General features: G+C 45.8%; 2 protein-coding genes across 2 annotated transcripts in view; one reads left to right on the forward strand and one right to left on the reverse strand.

The window, feature by feature from the left end:
* The window catches only part of nad7 (NADH dehydrogenase subunit 7), a 5,278-nt gene extending 3,126 nt beyond the window's left edge, over positions 1–2,152 (forward strand). Inside the window, exons 3-4 of the mRNA in view lie at positions 1–146; positions 1,891–2,152. The exon at positions 1–146 is cut by the window's left edge and continues 565 nt beyond it. Of these exons, the coding sequence (YP_009049635.1) occupies positions 1–146; positions 1,891–2,152 (408 nt within the window). The remainder of the gene's footprint in view (positions 147–1,890) is intronic.
* A 5,084-nt stretch (positions 2,153–7,236) lies between these two features.
* On the reverse strand, positions 7,237–7,566 carry orf109b (hypothetical protein). Its single transcript has one exon. The coding sequence runs from the start codon at positions 7,564–7,566 to the stop codon at positions 7,237–7,239; it is 330 nt and encodes a 109-aa protein (YP_009049638.1).
* Positions 7,567–15,000: the final 7,434 nt, after the last annotated feature.

Raw genomic sequence — 15,000 nt, forward strand, 5'->3', positions numbered from 1 at the left:
CGTTACTGTATTCGTATCGAAGAGATGCGACAAAGTGTTCGGATCATTGTGCAATGTCTTAATCAAATGCCTAGTGGCATGATCAAAGCCGATGATCGTAAGCTATGTCCTCCATCACGATCTCGAATGAAACTATCCATGGAATCGTGCGCCGTGTGAAACGTATATCATCGCCGTTCTTAACCGAGACTCAGGTTAAGCTCCGTCTCGGAACCTTGTGGGGTTAGGAGTAAAGCATCCCGAGGTTGGCGCATCTCGTTGAGCGTGGAGAAGCATTGGGAACCCCAATTTTTTTTCTTCGGAGCCGTTTCTTTTTCCGTCCCCCCGCCCCGGCATAGCGCTTCGCTTCCGGTTCTTCGGAAGAATCAACTTACGTCTCCCTTCTTCATTGATTTGGGGGAAAAGGAACCGTCTACCAGTTGGGAAGCTAGACATCAAGTAAGTGGTTTGATGAGGATAACTAAGCTGACACGCCGGAGTTGGCTGCTGGCACAACAGGGTGGTGCCTTACCGCACCGCAGGCGGACGCGCGGTAGCGTTCGTGGTGGTGCTTCAGGATTCCAATGTACTGCGTCCAAGATCAGAACGAGCTTGCCGGCGGACCACTGCCGTCCCATTCTTGAGTGAGCTGGAGCGCAGCCATCTTATCCACTGAACTAGCTAGAAGCTATCGCTTCGGGTCGAAGCACTAAAAGAAAAGGACCGGGAAACGCGGCGGCATAGGAACCACGGGACCCCCTACTAGTAAAGGGAAAATGGAAGTGCGCTCCTGCGCACCAGCTGAAAAGGCCCTTTCCCTTTTTAATAATAATAAATAAGGTAAGCTTTATAGCTCCAACCTAGTCAAGGGGCTTTGATGCCCTTTGTATAGGTTGGGTTGCTGGATACGGGATCCTCGTAGTAGGCTGGACCAAGATCCAGCCGAGAGAGGGCAGTCTTTAGAAACAACTGGTTGGGAAAGCAAGAGAACGCTTCGCGTTTTCTTATCTTCTTCCCGCCCTAGGAGTAGCACGAAAAGAGGGATTAACATTATTGACCCAATGATAAAGCACTAACACCTTCCTCGTTGGGGCTCCGCGCACTGGGAAAAGGCTGACGCGACGGGAAACCGGCCACTAGTTACAAAGCTCCAATAAGGTATTGAGAGGGCTATCACAGTCAGGTGCGAATTTCTTACCCGAATTTGGAAACTACCCCCCTATTCCTATTTAGGGAGTTGAGGCGAAAAATGGCTTGATGAACCGTTCGCCACGCACCGGCCACATTCACTTGCTTATCGTAGAGGCTGTAAGTACACAGTGCCCCACAAGTAGGCTGCTTTTTCCGGAACGCAGTCCGAGATAACCGTAACCGTGTATATATAGAAATATATCTTCGACGCTGTCATTTCGAAATGTCCGCTTCAACCGCTCTTTCACCTCCCAAAGAGCAAAGTTGGCTTGATGAGCGCAGATGAGGAAGCGGGAGCAAGAAAACCAATAATCTCTTTCTTGTCCTTCTACTTAAGGTTAAGGGGCAAAGAGAAGCGCTTTTGCTACTGAGAAAGCGAACGGTCAGCGCGAAGGTTCAAGACTTAGCCGAGCGTTAGCGAAGCTAGATTCTCATAGCGAGGCGCTTCGAGTTAGCGAAGCGCTGTAGTAGCGCCGAAGCCCTATGTGCTATAATGCTGAGCCAAGGACGCTCCGCCTTCTCTATAGAAGCAGTCAACTGAGTTCTGAACGAATTAGCTCCTTGGTAATGGCTTAATCTATAGATAGAAAGCCCTATGATGGGAAACTACCACGTTAGGTTTGGAGAGAGATGGGACCGGTTATATAATAGGGGAAGCAGATGCAAGCTTTTTCTTTCAATAGCCGGCCAAATGACTACAGGATCATCGGTCTACTCTACCTCAATTCACCATTTCGAACCTTATACAGAAGGTTTTTCCGTACCAGCTCCTTCTACCTATACCGCAGTTGAAGCACCTAAAGGAGAATTTGGTGTCTTTCTGGTCAGTAATGGAAGCAATCGTCCCTACCGTCGTAAAATAAGAGCACCTGGCTTTGCCCATTCACAAGGACTCGATTCTATGTCCAAACATCACATGCCAGCAGATGTGGTCACCATCATAGGTACTCAAGATATTGTGTCTGGAGAGGTGGATAGATAGGACTACTAGTTGCTCGATCAGGACCCTATCTTTATTGCGAGCCAAAAACCCAATTTATACGCCCCCTTTCTTTATTGTTGGAGATTCTATCCAATTATCAGCCCCGATGCGGAAAGGAGTAAAGAAAGAAGAGTTGAAGACGGCTTAACAGTAAGAGAGAACCCCCTCATCTCGTGGCTAGGAACATCTATGTAGATGGGATTGGATTCATAGTGCCAGTTAGGGGTAGGTATAAACCTTCATTCATCTTCTTCGATCTTCCTTGGAATATCCATCATCTTGGTCTCGACCTTGTTGAGCTCTCCCTGATCGAAAGTTCCTATTTTGCTGCCTCTTCGATCGTCTCCGACTCCCTAAAAAAGAAGATTGGTGACCTAGATGGTCAGGGTCTTTCCTTACCTTAGCTGAGCCTTATGTCCCTTCAACATTCCTATTCATCTTGCCTTGTCTTGGGCACCGCAGTGGACTGATTATCCTATATATAATATCTACTCTAAAGATTAAGAGGATAGAGGGTCTCCCTTCCATAGATTCGATTGGGATTGATTCTCAGGATCGAGCCCTTATCAGAGGCGTGCCTACCGACACCTGTCAAAGTCTTCGGCTTGCACGACGTCTCCTTCCATTTGCTCCAGCTATGAAAGAAAAGAATGGGCGCAACACTTTATTCTCTTCTACCGCTCTTTGTTTACTTCTGGCCTTCCCGAACTCCTACACGGGGGGAGTCAGATCTTGGAGTAAGCTCCTTTCCATGGGCAATCTACTCAAGAGTTTAGGCCCCTAATTCGGTCTATGTCTGAGCTGCTGCCGTACTCAAAGGCGAGGGGCTCAAAAAGTGGATGCGATCGGCCGGGGAGGCAACTTGGGATTCTAGGCAAAGTGCTTTTTTTGTATATAGGCCTTCGTATAGGATAGGATTTTCATTCCTCCCGCCAAAGCTAGAAAAGAAAGGAGCTCTCTCTTTTTTCCAGCCTTCTTTTTATTTTAAAGGCATATAGTGCGTTCTCGCTTTCAGGGGGAATTCTTGGAAAAATCTAGTACAAGGAGGAAGCGAGGGTGGGACAAGTGAATCCGATGTGAGGGAAGGATTGCTGCGTCAGTCGAAACTAGGGCTTATGCAATTGAATCAGAAATGCACATGTAAGATAAGAATGGAAGGAGACAGCCAAAGCAGGGATTGATCTATTCCAAAACCACTAGGCAGGGACCTATTCCTAAGCCATTTTCAGTAGACAGACAGGGAAAAGGACTAAAAACATTCTTCGCAAGATGAGAGCAAGCATTAGATGAAGCCGACTTTGTCCATCTCGCATATCAACTTCCTCTATCGATAGCGTAAAGCCGCCCAACACAGAGAACGAACATGGTCGGTAGGTAATTAATCTTCGTTTGGATAGCAGTACGGTACACGCATCAAGATATGATCTTTGCTTTTCCATCCCTGGCATTCAAAAGAAAGGGGGGAAAGGGAGAGTTAAAAGCACCCTGTAGATAAAGATCGAGAGCCTGTAGACCGGGGTTGAACCATATCCCCCTTCTGTTAATCGAGAGTGTGACGAAGTGAACCGCAAATATTGTGCGGTAAACTGATGCTGTGAGGCGGAGATAGCTGCACTTCTTGTTCTTTTTTCCCTTCGATTCTTTAACGCTTCTTTCAGGTCTCGCTACCCCTGACCATAAGAAGAATGTTATACTATAAGAGCGAGGTGCAAGTGCTGCATAAAGTTCTGTTATCCGTTGTTCAAGCCTTTCTTTGAGCAGAGCGCTTTCTTTCCGGTCATTGGCAAGCGCAGATGGGCTTTCACACCCGCTTATGTTGTGGGTGGGATGAAGGCATCTATCTTATTATATGGAAGAAGATCGTTAGATGGTTAGCGGCTAGAACAAAACAAGGGGCGTTGTATGGAGGTTTCCAAGCAGAGGTGCGAAGCAATTGAGATGCATATAGAATAGATGGTAGGGTTCCAAACCTCGCCTAGCACCGAAAGAGAAGGCCTTGTTCTGCAGGGTACGGCCCTGGACAGTGGAAAAATAGAATAAGATGGAGCCTACCTACTTGGTTCGGACGAAGTAGATAGATCAAAGGAATGGAATCCAGGTGGTTCTTATGCCACTTTTGATGGTCTCGGAGATAGATGGAAAAGCATTAGATCGATGGCCGGGGTAATTTCCTTCCCACTCCGAGGCATATTGATCTGGATCCCTGGGAACAGGTCTTAGAGAAGTAGATGGCTCGGCTCCACTGGGAGATGGGAAACTATATGCGGAGTTAGAGGCAGAGGGACTTGTACTTGGCTAACCGTCAGAGGGATGGTAAGTAGATTGTTCGATAGCTTACCCACGAAGATGGATTTTCTTCTGGTCGGCCACCATAGTACTAAGACTGAAAGCCTGCTAGGCAGTCTACACAGAAGGGAAGTCACCAAACGTGGGAAAGAGTACCTTTTTCTTACTCGAAGGAACCGCTACCATAGGATTGTTGACAAGGATGCCTTATTGTTTGGACTTTCATTAAGGATAGACCTAGGATTGAAAGAGTCGCAATAGATGGATAGCATCTTCAAGGGATTGATGGCTTCTTCAGGAAAGGCTTGGCCTCCAGAAGATGAGGACTTTTTCGGAAGGATAGAGTCATTGTATTCCCGAGTACTGATTCTCTTTTAGGATGGTATTCTATTGAATGAAGGCTACCTTCTTACTTGGCAGGATGGGGTAGACAGATATAGTACGATTGGATTGATGGATGGTGCACTATCCTTCTCCCAATCATTTCTCAGCAAAACCAATGAGTACAACTTATTAAAGGGAAACTACGAAAAAGATCTTAGAGCTAGCTCTCTCAATCATCCACAGCTCCGGGATTAATGTGCTCTTTTTTATGCTGGAGTCATAGCTTATCTAAATTCTTATTCCCACCCCTACAAGGTCTTTAAATAAAATGAAGATAAGACGATAACTTATCGTCTGCATCTATAACTACTTCTGGTTTATATACACTGCTAAAAGGTTGAATTCCAAACGATTAGGTTAGGGCAGGGTGGAGTTCCTCTTTAGCACTGTTCTTTTAGGTGTAGTTCCGTCTAATCAAGGTATAAAAGCAAAAGCAAAAGCCTGGTTAAGCTTCGACGAGCTGCCTATTGATATTCCTGACTTTTCCACTGTTGCTTAGTTCTGGGTAGATGGGTTGGGCTAGCCACACAGGTACGCCCGGGCCTCTGAGAGTGACCGACCTTGGCACCTTCACTCACTCAGTCCCCAACTATAGTGTGCTCCCTACCCAATGACTCTATTCCTGAGCCCATAAGCATAAGCAGAAGGATTGACCAATCCCAAATAAAGATAGACGGTGAACCAAGAAGATCAAAAAGCATTTTCATTCCCTCTCTTTTCTCCCTGGAAACTATACTGGGGAACTAAGCCTAAATGAAATGGTAGGTTTCGACATCTTTTTCCCTTCGCTGACTCTTTATCTTCAGCTTCAATTACAAAGCATTCTGCTTCCGAGAAATTCTGCCTTTGAGCGACGACTTTTGGAGCAGGAGTAATAGGGCGAAGCAAGCCTACACTGGCCACCGTCACCATCCTTTCTTTATTAGTTAGTGCCAGCTCTAGCTCTCCCGACGAAGAAATCTCTGTCCTACTGCACGCGTCGGTCTTTCCAACTCGACATGTGATCTCAACCTCCTCATTACGAGGCGGGCAATGGAATGAAACCGTCGGATGCTAATCCTAGGTTCACGAATCCGAAGAAATCAAACTGACTTACTGTCCTCGGAGACATTTCAGAGGTCTTTGATAGAGTTCAATCAGCCCTTTTCCACAGTTAGAGGAGTGGCCAAAGGACGAGAATCAAGCATGTCTGCACGAGGCAAGAGATCTAGGGCATATTTCTGCTGACGAAGGATAAGAGTGCGCCCCTGCCGATACACTTCCATACCAAGAAAGTCGTGGAGAAGGCCCGACGTCTTTCATATTTTCATGAGCATGCAAGAACGAAAGAAGAGCAAGTATTCCCTGTTGATCACTACCTGTGAGAAAAATATCATCGACATATAAAAGAAGGTAGATACTATCCCCAGATGTGTGACGAATGAATAAAGAGGTATCACAGTGGGGCCTGTCTTCTGTCCGGTTCTTGGGTCCGGTCGAGCCTCTTTGAAATTACATCCCTGCCTCTCGTCTAACTCGAGTTGCCCCGCTCCTTTGGCAGTTAAAGTAGCTCGCTTCAAGAAGTAAGATTATATCCCTAGGGGTATGTTACGAGCAGAAGTTCTCTTGCTAGTGGAAGTAAGAGTAGCAAGGTTAGGACCGCATATAAATAGAATAGGGGAAAGAAATTTGATTCCCTAGAAGTTTGTCCGGTTGGGAAAGCCAGAACTCTTGTAAACCAGCTTGATAAAGGGTAGTGGTAGGGACAGTCTCAGTACCACTTTCAGTGCGATAGTCCTTCATTGCGACTTAGATTGCACGATCAAGATCAAAGTGTCCGTTCGGTAAGTCAGCCAGTCGTCATCTTATCTTGAACGAGCATCGTCGTCCCCATCACTTCCTCATCCTCAACCTCTAGAGGAGTGGAAGAGACTTCTTTGTCCTTCTTGTTTTGACTTTTGCTCTGACTTCTTCTCATCTAAGCATTTGCTTCGGCCTACAAAAGCTCGGACGAGCGGGGAATATCATAAACTCAAAGAAGACCAGGGTCAGCCGACCTAGAAGAAAACACAAATAGAGATAGGTCAACTGATTAATAGGTATACTTGTCAAGCGACACAGACACAGGTACATAAGGAATCACATCATCACCTCCTTCTTGCTCTTTGGCTTTATTAGCGTCAGCTGAGGCCTCTCTTTGATCATTCCTGTCTTTCGGTGCTTGCCCTTTCTTTGTTGAATAAAGATCTTCATCGATCTCCACTACGGCTGTCACTCTTACAGGATAGGGAGAATTTACGTATTACGAGAATGTCGTTGAAGTAGGATCGCTAGTGGGATAGTCCAGTGGTACTCCTTGCCTCTGTTGACACAATTAACCAACGGGGACCGACAGACAGCTTGCTTAGTAAAGTCTTTTATCTTCCATTCAGGGGTCATGAATGATTAAGAGAAACGAAGGGTGAGTGCAACGAACTAGAATTTGGGACCAGTCTTGTAGCGAATAAAGGAAAAAGGTCCCGGTAGGGGTCAGCAGCGTCGGGAGGCGGAGGTGAACAACAAGGACTATCTCTCGTAGCCGATATCCCACCCTTCTTCCGTAAGGATGGATTCGGGCTTAAGCCAACTCGACCAAGGGGGGAGGATAACTCCTTTTCAATAATAGGAGCGTAACCTACTACTAATGTATGTAGACCAAGGACTTTCCATTTCAACGGGATTCTCGTCTCCAGCTCTTTCCCACCAGCTCGTTCTTTACTAGGCATCTAGGCGAACCCGCCGGGTTAATTAACTCAACGTAAAGAAAGCTCATTAGATCAAAACTAGGGGAGTGCTTACTAATAGCGAAAGGTTAACATCTCTCCGCCCTTATTAGTAGTAGCGAACATCAGGTAACTTCGTGCTGTAAAACGACAGATTGGTAATGAAAGGCAATGTACTAAGAAAGCGCAACTCTATTAGACCTTTATCTGGAAAAAGCTGGAAGAAAGGCGAGAAAGAAAGGTTGCCTACTACTAATAAGGGCGGGTAAGAAAGAGAGGTGAGGTGACTAGCTTTGTAACTTTATTCAATCTAAAAGGTTGGCTCAGTGCCCTATCCGCCTTTAAGTGAAGGGGCGCATCCACCGAAGATGGCAGCGGGAAAGACGGGAGCACGAACGAGGTAGCTTATGCTTTTTTTCATCCTCACTACCTGGTTTATAGTAGAATCTGGAGAATATGAACTTCTCGCATTCTTCTTTTTGGTACGTTGTTATGAGCAGCTCTGGTGCTCGATCTTAGGTCTGAGGTATGGGTCGAATCATGATAAAGAAGGTTCGGTGGTTTTATAATTCCCAAGCGGAAAGTCGTATACTTTCAAAGTAGATGGAGTGATCAAGCGGCCCTTCTTGCGCCAACATACATCCAATGGCATAGAGTGATGCGTCAGTATGAACATGGAACTCCTTATTCCAATCCGGAAACCGAAGGATTGGGGCTGACAGCAAACACTCATCTGCATGCTTAAAGGCTTAATCCTGTTCCGGTTCCCAAGCCTTATACCTTTCTTCTGCAATGATTCCATTCTGGGATTCCGCGCTTCGAAAAGTCTTTTTTGATGCGTCTGTAATAGCCTATGTGTCCCAAAAAAGAACGTGCTACGCCCGGCCCCCTTTTCAGTAGATGAGATTAGGAAGAAAGCCCGACTTCGAAGCTCAGCTTAGCCCAGGACTTGGGAATAGAGCGAAGGAAAGGTTAATATTACTATATTATTTCTTCCCTCTTCTTCCTCCCTGACTTCATACTCGCTCTAACCCAACAAAAAGGGCAGAGTTCCATTTGGTGGGTGGGTCTAGGGCGAACGAAAGAGATGTGTAGCAGAGGGCAGGTGAGGCATTGTGTCGTCGAACAGAAAGAAATTTGCTCTTCCATTTCTTAGTAGGAGTGCTCCTATGTTAGCAGGACATTTCGTGCAAGAACTAGGTTTGAGTTAGTGCACTAACTAGGTTGTTTTTTCTCGCCTAATGGCTCTATCTCTGAGGTAACCCGGACTAGTAGCAACCGATTCTAGTAAATGACGATATTGTTTCATAGAATTGGTTGTTCTTTCTCTCTCCTTTCTTCTAGAGGAATTGAGTCGTTCATTTCGGTCTAACTTCGTTACTGTACCCCGGTCTCACTCCGACAGCGTACTATCCTAGACCTCTGTCTATCCCGACATTGATAGAAATTCATAGTTAGGTTAGCCAGCCCGGTAACCCAGACAAGTGGGAGGCTCCGCACTTTCCCTATCATACGATTCTGCCAGACTATTCTATTTCATTCATTCTCCATTCCGTCTACTCCGGGAACCCATAATCTGACGATTCTTTCACATATGATCTTTTTCGTGAATTCGACATCAGTGATCTACGACCATCCTTTCTTCTTTCCATTCCAAAAAGGAATAGTTGGCTGATAGGTGCCCAGCCCAGGCCGGGACATCATTCCTTTCTCCTCCTCTAGCTGCTGGTGAGGGGCAATCGACCGATCCCTGGAACCACATTTGTTGATACGTATATGGATAGATAGATAGCGATTCTTCCTCTCGATGACGAGGGACGGAAAGAGAATCCGCTTTCATCGGAATATCCGATTCAAAGGCAAGAGACGAAGAGACAATAAGTTCATTTCGGGTCACAGAAAGGATCGGATCGAAGGAGAAAGGTTAGGCACTTCCTAAAGTCATTTCAATAAGAGGTTGCTTCTTGCATCAACGCTAATTCAACTATTTCATTGATCCAAGGATGAATTTCCCTTAGCCCTTAAGCTTCAAGCTAGAAAGCCGAAATTTAGTCAACAAGTACGGATTTTTAGACTGGCATCAACGAATAAGAAAGGATTGTTCCTGATCCGGAATTTGCAACACAACATAAGTAGAAGCATGCTATGCTAGCATAGAATAGTTGTACCGAGTGAAAACTTCTTTTCTTAGGATGAACAGTATAAAGATCTTCTTCGTCGATAACAAGCCTTTCCTTTCTTCATAAAGGAAGAGAACCGGAAAGCTTTGATGCGAGGAAAGTCAGTCTATAAAGACGGACTAATTCTCTCTCTTCTGCCTATCGCTTTATCTAAGCTCCAGTTAACCCAATGCAAGACAGAGGGATCTATAATCAGACTGACTCTTCTCTTTCCAAAAGTGGAATGCTTCTTTTATGCCATTATCTTCCTGCCAAACCTACTAGTTCGATCCAACCCAGCGGACTTAGAGCAAGAAATGCGTACTTTCAGAATAAGCCTATCATCTTGAAATAGTTCCAACCTATTCTAAGATGACGATTCGAAGAGCAGATTAGCCGTAAGCAGATGACTAATTGTCTCTGTAAACCACTGATTCAAGGCCTAGTTGAATTACGGCTATTCTCACTAGTCTTTATTTCCCTTCTCATCCAGCTTGAGATCGGTTCTTACGTCGAGCGGGTTACAGGCTTTAAGAAAGCACTACTGGGCCCACGGCTTCTCGAAGCCGAGAGGCTAAAGAAAAGTCAAGTCCATCAACTGATGAAGAGAAGAAGGAAATGTCTCTTGTTCCTTATTCTTATGCAGTTGGTAGTTTGATGTATGCCATGGTTTGCACTAGGCCAGATATTGCACGGTACTGTTAGTAGCTTTCTTTCTAATCCAGGAAAGGTGGCCCTTGGGCCACTTGACTGGTTGGAGAGGAGCTTCGCTCTCTTCTTTGCTTTTATATAATATCCTCCGCCGCTGCTAAAGGAAATGGTTCTTAGGTCGGTGAAACTGTCCCCAAAGCCAAGCTCGTGACAAGGAATTTTTGGTCATATCCGTTGGTCTTGCTGTTACGGTTTAGGGTGCTCTGGAAAAGATGACTATGTACCTTCCCTTTACTGGTTATCATACCAATTAGCAGAGCGAGTACCCGAGACGAACAGAGAACTAAGTCGAAAGAAATCCAGTTAGTCCTAAAGTCTTGGAAGTGGGTTATGGGGTTGAAAGTGTCGAACCATTCTCATATCGTGTAAGTAGGGTCATCGCCTTATAAGACCTTTGCAAGGAAGGGAAAGGAGGGAGAATAAGGGAAGGTGCCAAGTAGCTGATTGCACATTACTAAGGCAAGGAATAAGACGTCTGAGAAGGGATGCCGAAAAAAGGCTTCAATTGTTTCTGGTGCAAAGTCAGTAGTACTAGGGCCTTCGAGTTGGAATTTCCAACTATAAACAAGTGTAGCGAAGTCACCTCCATTCTCGATTTCTATTGCGACAGAGGGAGGTCTCATAATAGAGTCAGTGCTAGTCTTGGGATCAAGGTTTCTTTCCTTTGCTGAATCAGGAATAGCCGACTCCAGGTAATACCAGCTCAAAGGCGATGACTAGTAGATCCCTTTTTCCTGGCTATATGATATCATATCAGACAGAATAGACCGGGCCAAAGAGCACTAACCGGGAGCGAAGGGTCCAGAAGTGAGCGGAAGGAAAGGGAGTGAGTGCGCCGCAAGACCAGAGAAGGCAACTTGTGAAGTGACCTTCACTCGGGAACGGATTCGATAGGGCCGCGAGAAGCCTTGTTTTTGTCTTTCTCTCGCGTCCGGCTATTCCTGCTGAGTCCTCACTCCGGTTAGACGGGAGAATCACTGTAGATAGCGATAGAAGACGCGGTACACAAAGTGGTCTTAGCATGAAGGGAGGATGTGGGAATATCCACTCATTCGATATACGACTTCGAAAGCTTACACGTACGAAATAGCCTAGGAAAGAAGAATCGAAAGCATCGAAGCGCTAGCAGACCCAAAAGCTAGCACGGAAAATAGGGAGCATTGCGCCTTAGCCGACTTCCAAGGCTTGTTAGGCTTGGCGAATGCGGACGAAGAGCTTTCTCAGACTCCCAAAACATAGGAGTACGGTCATAGAACGAGTCCCGAACCCGAACCGGTCAAAGGTCAAAGGTCAAAGACGGACCTGCCATACTCTAATTCAGAATCTAAGTTCCCAGGCTATTAATGAAGAGGAGAAGGAAAATCGATCATAACAGCACTTCCTATAGTGGAATTGGAATCGACGGATTCTTTGACTCAGGCTTCAGGGGGAGGAAGCTTAGTATAAATCTTAGTTGAAAGAAACTGGGCCTAAGACCATAGAAGGAGGATTGCTTATATAATATAAGCCATACGTAGACGAAAGTAGCATTCAGGCATCCTCTCATTGAGGAGGTCTTAGATAGAAGATGAGCCGTCTCTTATAGTGTGGGAGTATAACAGTAGCAGCAGTTATTGCCCCATACCCATGAGCATTGGCGTGAGCAGCTAAGCTAAGGTCGGAAAGGAAGAATGGGTGGCTACCTATTTCCTCAGCCGATAAGAGAATCTGTCTTCAGCACAGATCAAGGCTTGTCGAAGATAAGTATCAAGTCCTCTATCGCTGGAATTTCGAAGATTGAGGAGTGGCAACTCTGAATAAATTCCAGAACCTACTCCCGGGTAGTCTTTGACTACCTCTTTCCCCTGGCCCGGCTGGCTCTCCTACCTGGGATCCCTTCTCCTTGGAGAACTGCCACTCAAGACTGTTGGATCACTCATCAATGTCATAAGCTTCAAATGATGGAGCCGATGCTAACTTGGCTGACACTGAGACCGAGAGGAAAAGGGTTCTTGATGGCATTCCCGGCCTACGAGGTTATGAACTAAACTCCCTCGCAAGTGCCATGTCATGGAACTTATTTTCTTCTTTGTACGAGTCTATAAAGGCCTTTGCCTTTGAAAGAAGAAGCTGCTACAGACAGAATAGGCTGCTCTCGGCTGCCAATGAGGCATCCCCTTCACCCTATTCGGGGTCTGCTCTCACCCCTAAAACTTCCGTCAAGTGGCTGTTTGGCCCCCTTCTTATTCGGCCGTCAACGAACATGGCGACGTATATAAGGAGATGAAGGAGCTCGTATTCCCTTACTCGTCCATTCAATTAAGCCTTCGCTTAGCTATTCGAATCAATAATGGAATGGGAATGGGTGTGGTAACTACGTTTTGTGCCCTTCCCCCCCGTTTCTTTGGCTTCAACGTCAACCGGAGAAAGCCCAAGAGATGAGGAATCTGAGGAACATTTGTCACTCGAAATGAGTTGAACATATAAGGAATCTGAGGATTCGTTGAACTCAGTTCAACTCATTTAGTGAGACGAATCCTCATATTAGGAGGCTAAGAGCTTTGGCTCTTAGTTTGCTTCCTTGATTCCGTCCCTTGGGACCGCTCTTTGGTACTTCAACTGTTTACCTGATTATCGTCCCGGAACCTGGGGTCAATCAGCCCAATCCCTTTGATTCGTAAAGGGATTGCCCGAGTCCGTTGGAGTATCTTTCTCTTCCTTTCCGACCAACTACTACCTGGTTCTATCAAACCATACTATTTCACTCCTGGAATTCCCTGATAGAGAACTCCAGTTCTATACCTGAGGCTAGCTACTAGCTCAGACTCCGGCTTCTGAGTGTGGCCAAGTGGTAAGTCCTTTCTTTTCTGTCTGAGAATATGTCTTCTCTTCCGAGGTGGCATGAGACAATCAGTGAGTTTCAGGTGGCTTTAGTCTTTTGAATGTTCCTGAGGTGGATCGAGTCTCTGGTAGTTCTAGGTGGCTAGAGACCAGCGCTAACAGTCCTATTTCGAATTCTAAAGTACACGAACATCTTTGACATGAGGTACGCAGTCGCTCGAAGAGGACGCTTTCAATCTTTCTTCATGAAAGCCAGACAGCGGAGATAGAGTCCAAGCGCACTATAGCACTGCAGGGAAAGAAAGAAAATCAATTCCTTACCGCGGAGGGACACTTAGCCGCAAATGCGAGGTTCTGACGGTGTTGATGACCCTCCTTTTAGTAAAGCTTAGGGGGGTGGAAAGTGGAAGAGAGAGGTCGGACCTAAAAGGATAAGAAGGCTCTCCATCCACTTTATTTATTTGACAGAGGCAGACTGAATCGTGTGCGAGAATCTTTCGAAACAACAAACCGACCTGTACCCTTTTCTCTGAAGGCAGGACTTGAACAATGAAGTGAAAGGCTTGACTTTCATGTTAGGCGGGCTTACTTGAAAGACTCGCTTTACTGAAAAGACAGATGAATGCCGTCGAGCAACTCATTCATTGCTTCGTGTAAAAGCTTGTAAAGGATACGGCGAAAACGTTCTTTCAACTTCTTAAAACAGGGATTTAGACAATGCCCATTTCCTCATGGGTGATCACTCGCTCTTTATCTAGTAATCCAATATGGTTTGAAGCGCTAGACGAATTTAGAGTCTGCATGGACTCAACACTGCCTCTCTGAGTTAGATTCCGAACAAAGTTTTTTGAGTGGATCCATTCTCTTCCTTTTTTGCAACCTCTTTCTATTAAGTAAAATGAAGTCAAAATCGATGGAACCGGAGCCCCATAATCTCATTCATTCTCTTTGCCAGTTCAGTGCTACCCTTCACTCGCTTCGTCGTCATGATCGGGAGAACTCACAATGTCCAGATAAAAGGCGAGATCAGCTCACCGACTCAATAACTGAATCCTCTCGAAAGAGTGGAAAGCATCATAAAGAGGGGTTGCTGGTTCGCGCGCTACGGCTTGATGTCTACGCGCGATATCGCTTTCCTCAGCTAGCTCATGGGTCACGACTTCAAGGTCTTTAGTTAATGACCCGTAAGCGAATCAATCAAAAAAAGCCTGTTTATTTGGTAGGCCAACAAGGCAAGGCCCTGAAAAATGAGCAAAAGAAGATGCGCTCTGTCCGGCCAAGGGACTTCTCTAAGCGCAAAGCTCCTGTCTTCTCCCTTAGAGAGCGCATCGATTGACTTCGTTCCCCAAATCTCATTTCTGGCTGTCACCCCCCACCGCGTGTACGGATTAGCCACCGCCCCCCATTAGTGGGCTGGGCATAACCAAATCATTGTTTAGCCGGCGAATCTTTCACTCTACCTCCTCTTATTAAGACCATAGAATGTTCCTGCAAATATATCAAAAGAATACCAAAAAGTTCGAATTCACAGCTAATAACATTCATTCAAGTCCCCGACCGCCCCATCTTTTCGATCTTTTTCTGGAAGTGGGGATCATGAAGTTTTGTCAGGGCAATGAAATTGGAATTCAAACGTCAGGGCTTAACAGCGCCTTCAGCAAAGAAATAGTGAACCGCCCTGACCAAGTCGTCAACAAAAATATTCCAACAGTGATAAACCTGGGAATCAAAAAATTGAAAGGATAGG

Source organism: Capsicum annuum, mitochondrion, assembly GCF_002878395.1.
Source record: "Capsicum annuum cultivar Jeju mitochondrion, complete genome".
In the NCBI taxonomy this organism is placed as follows: Eukaryota; Viridiplantae; Streptophyta; class Magnoliopsida; order Solanales; family Solanaceae; genus Capsicum; species Capsicum annuum.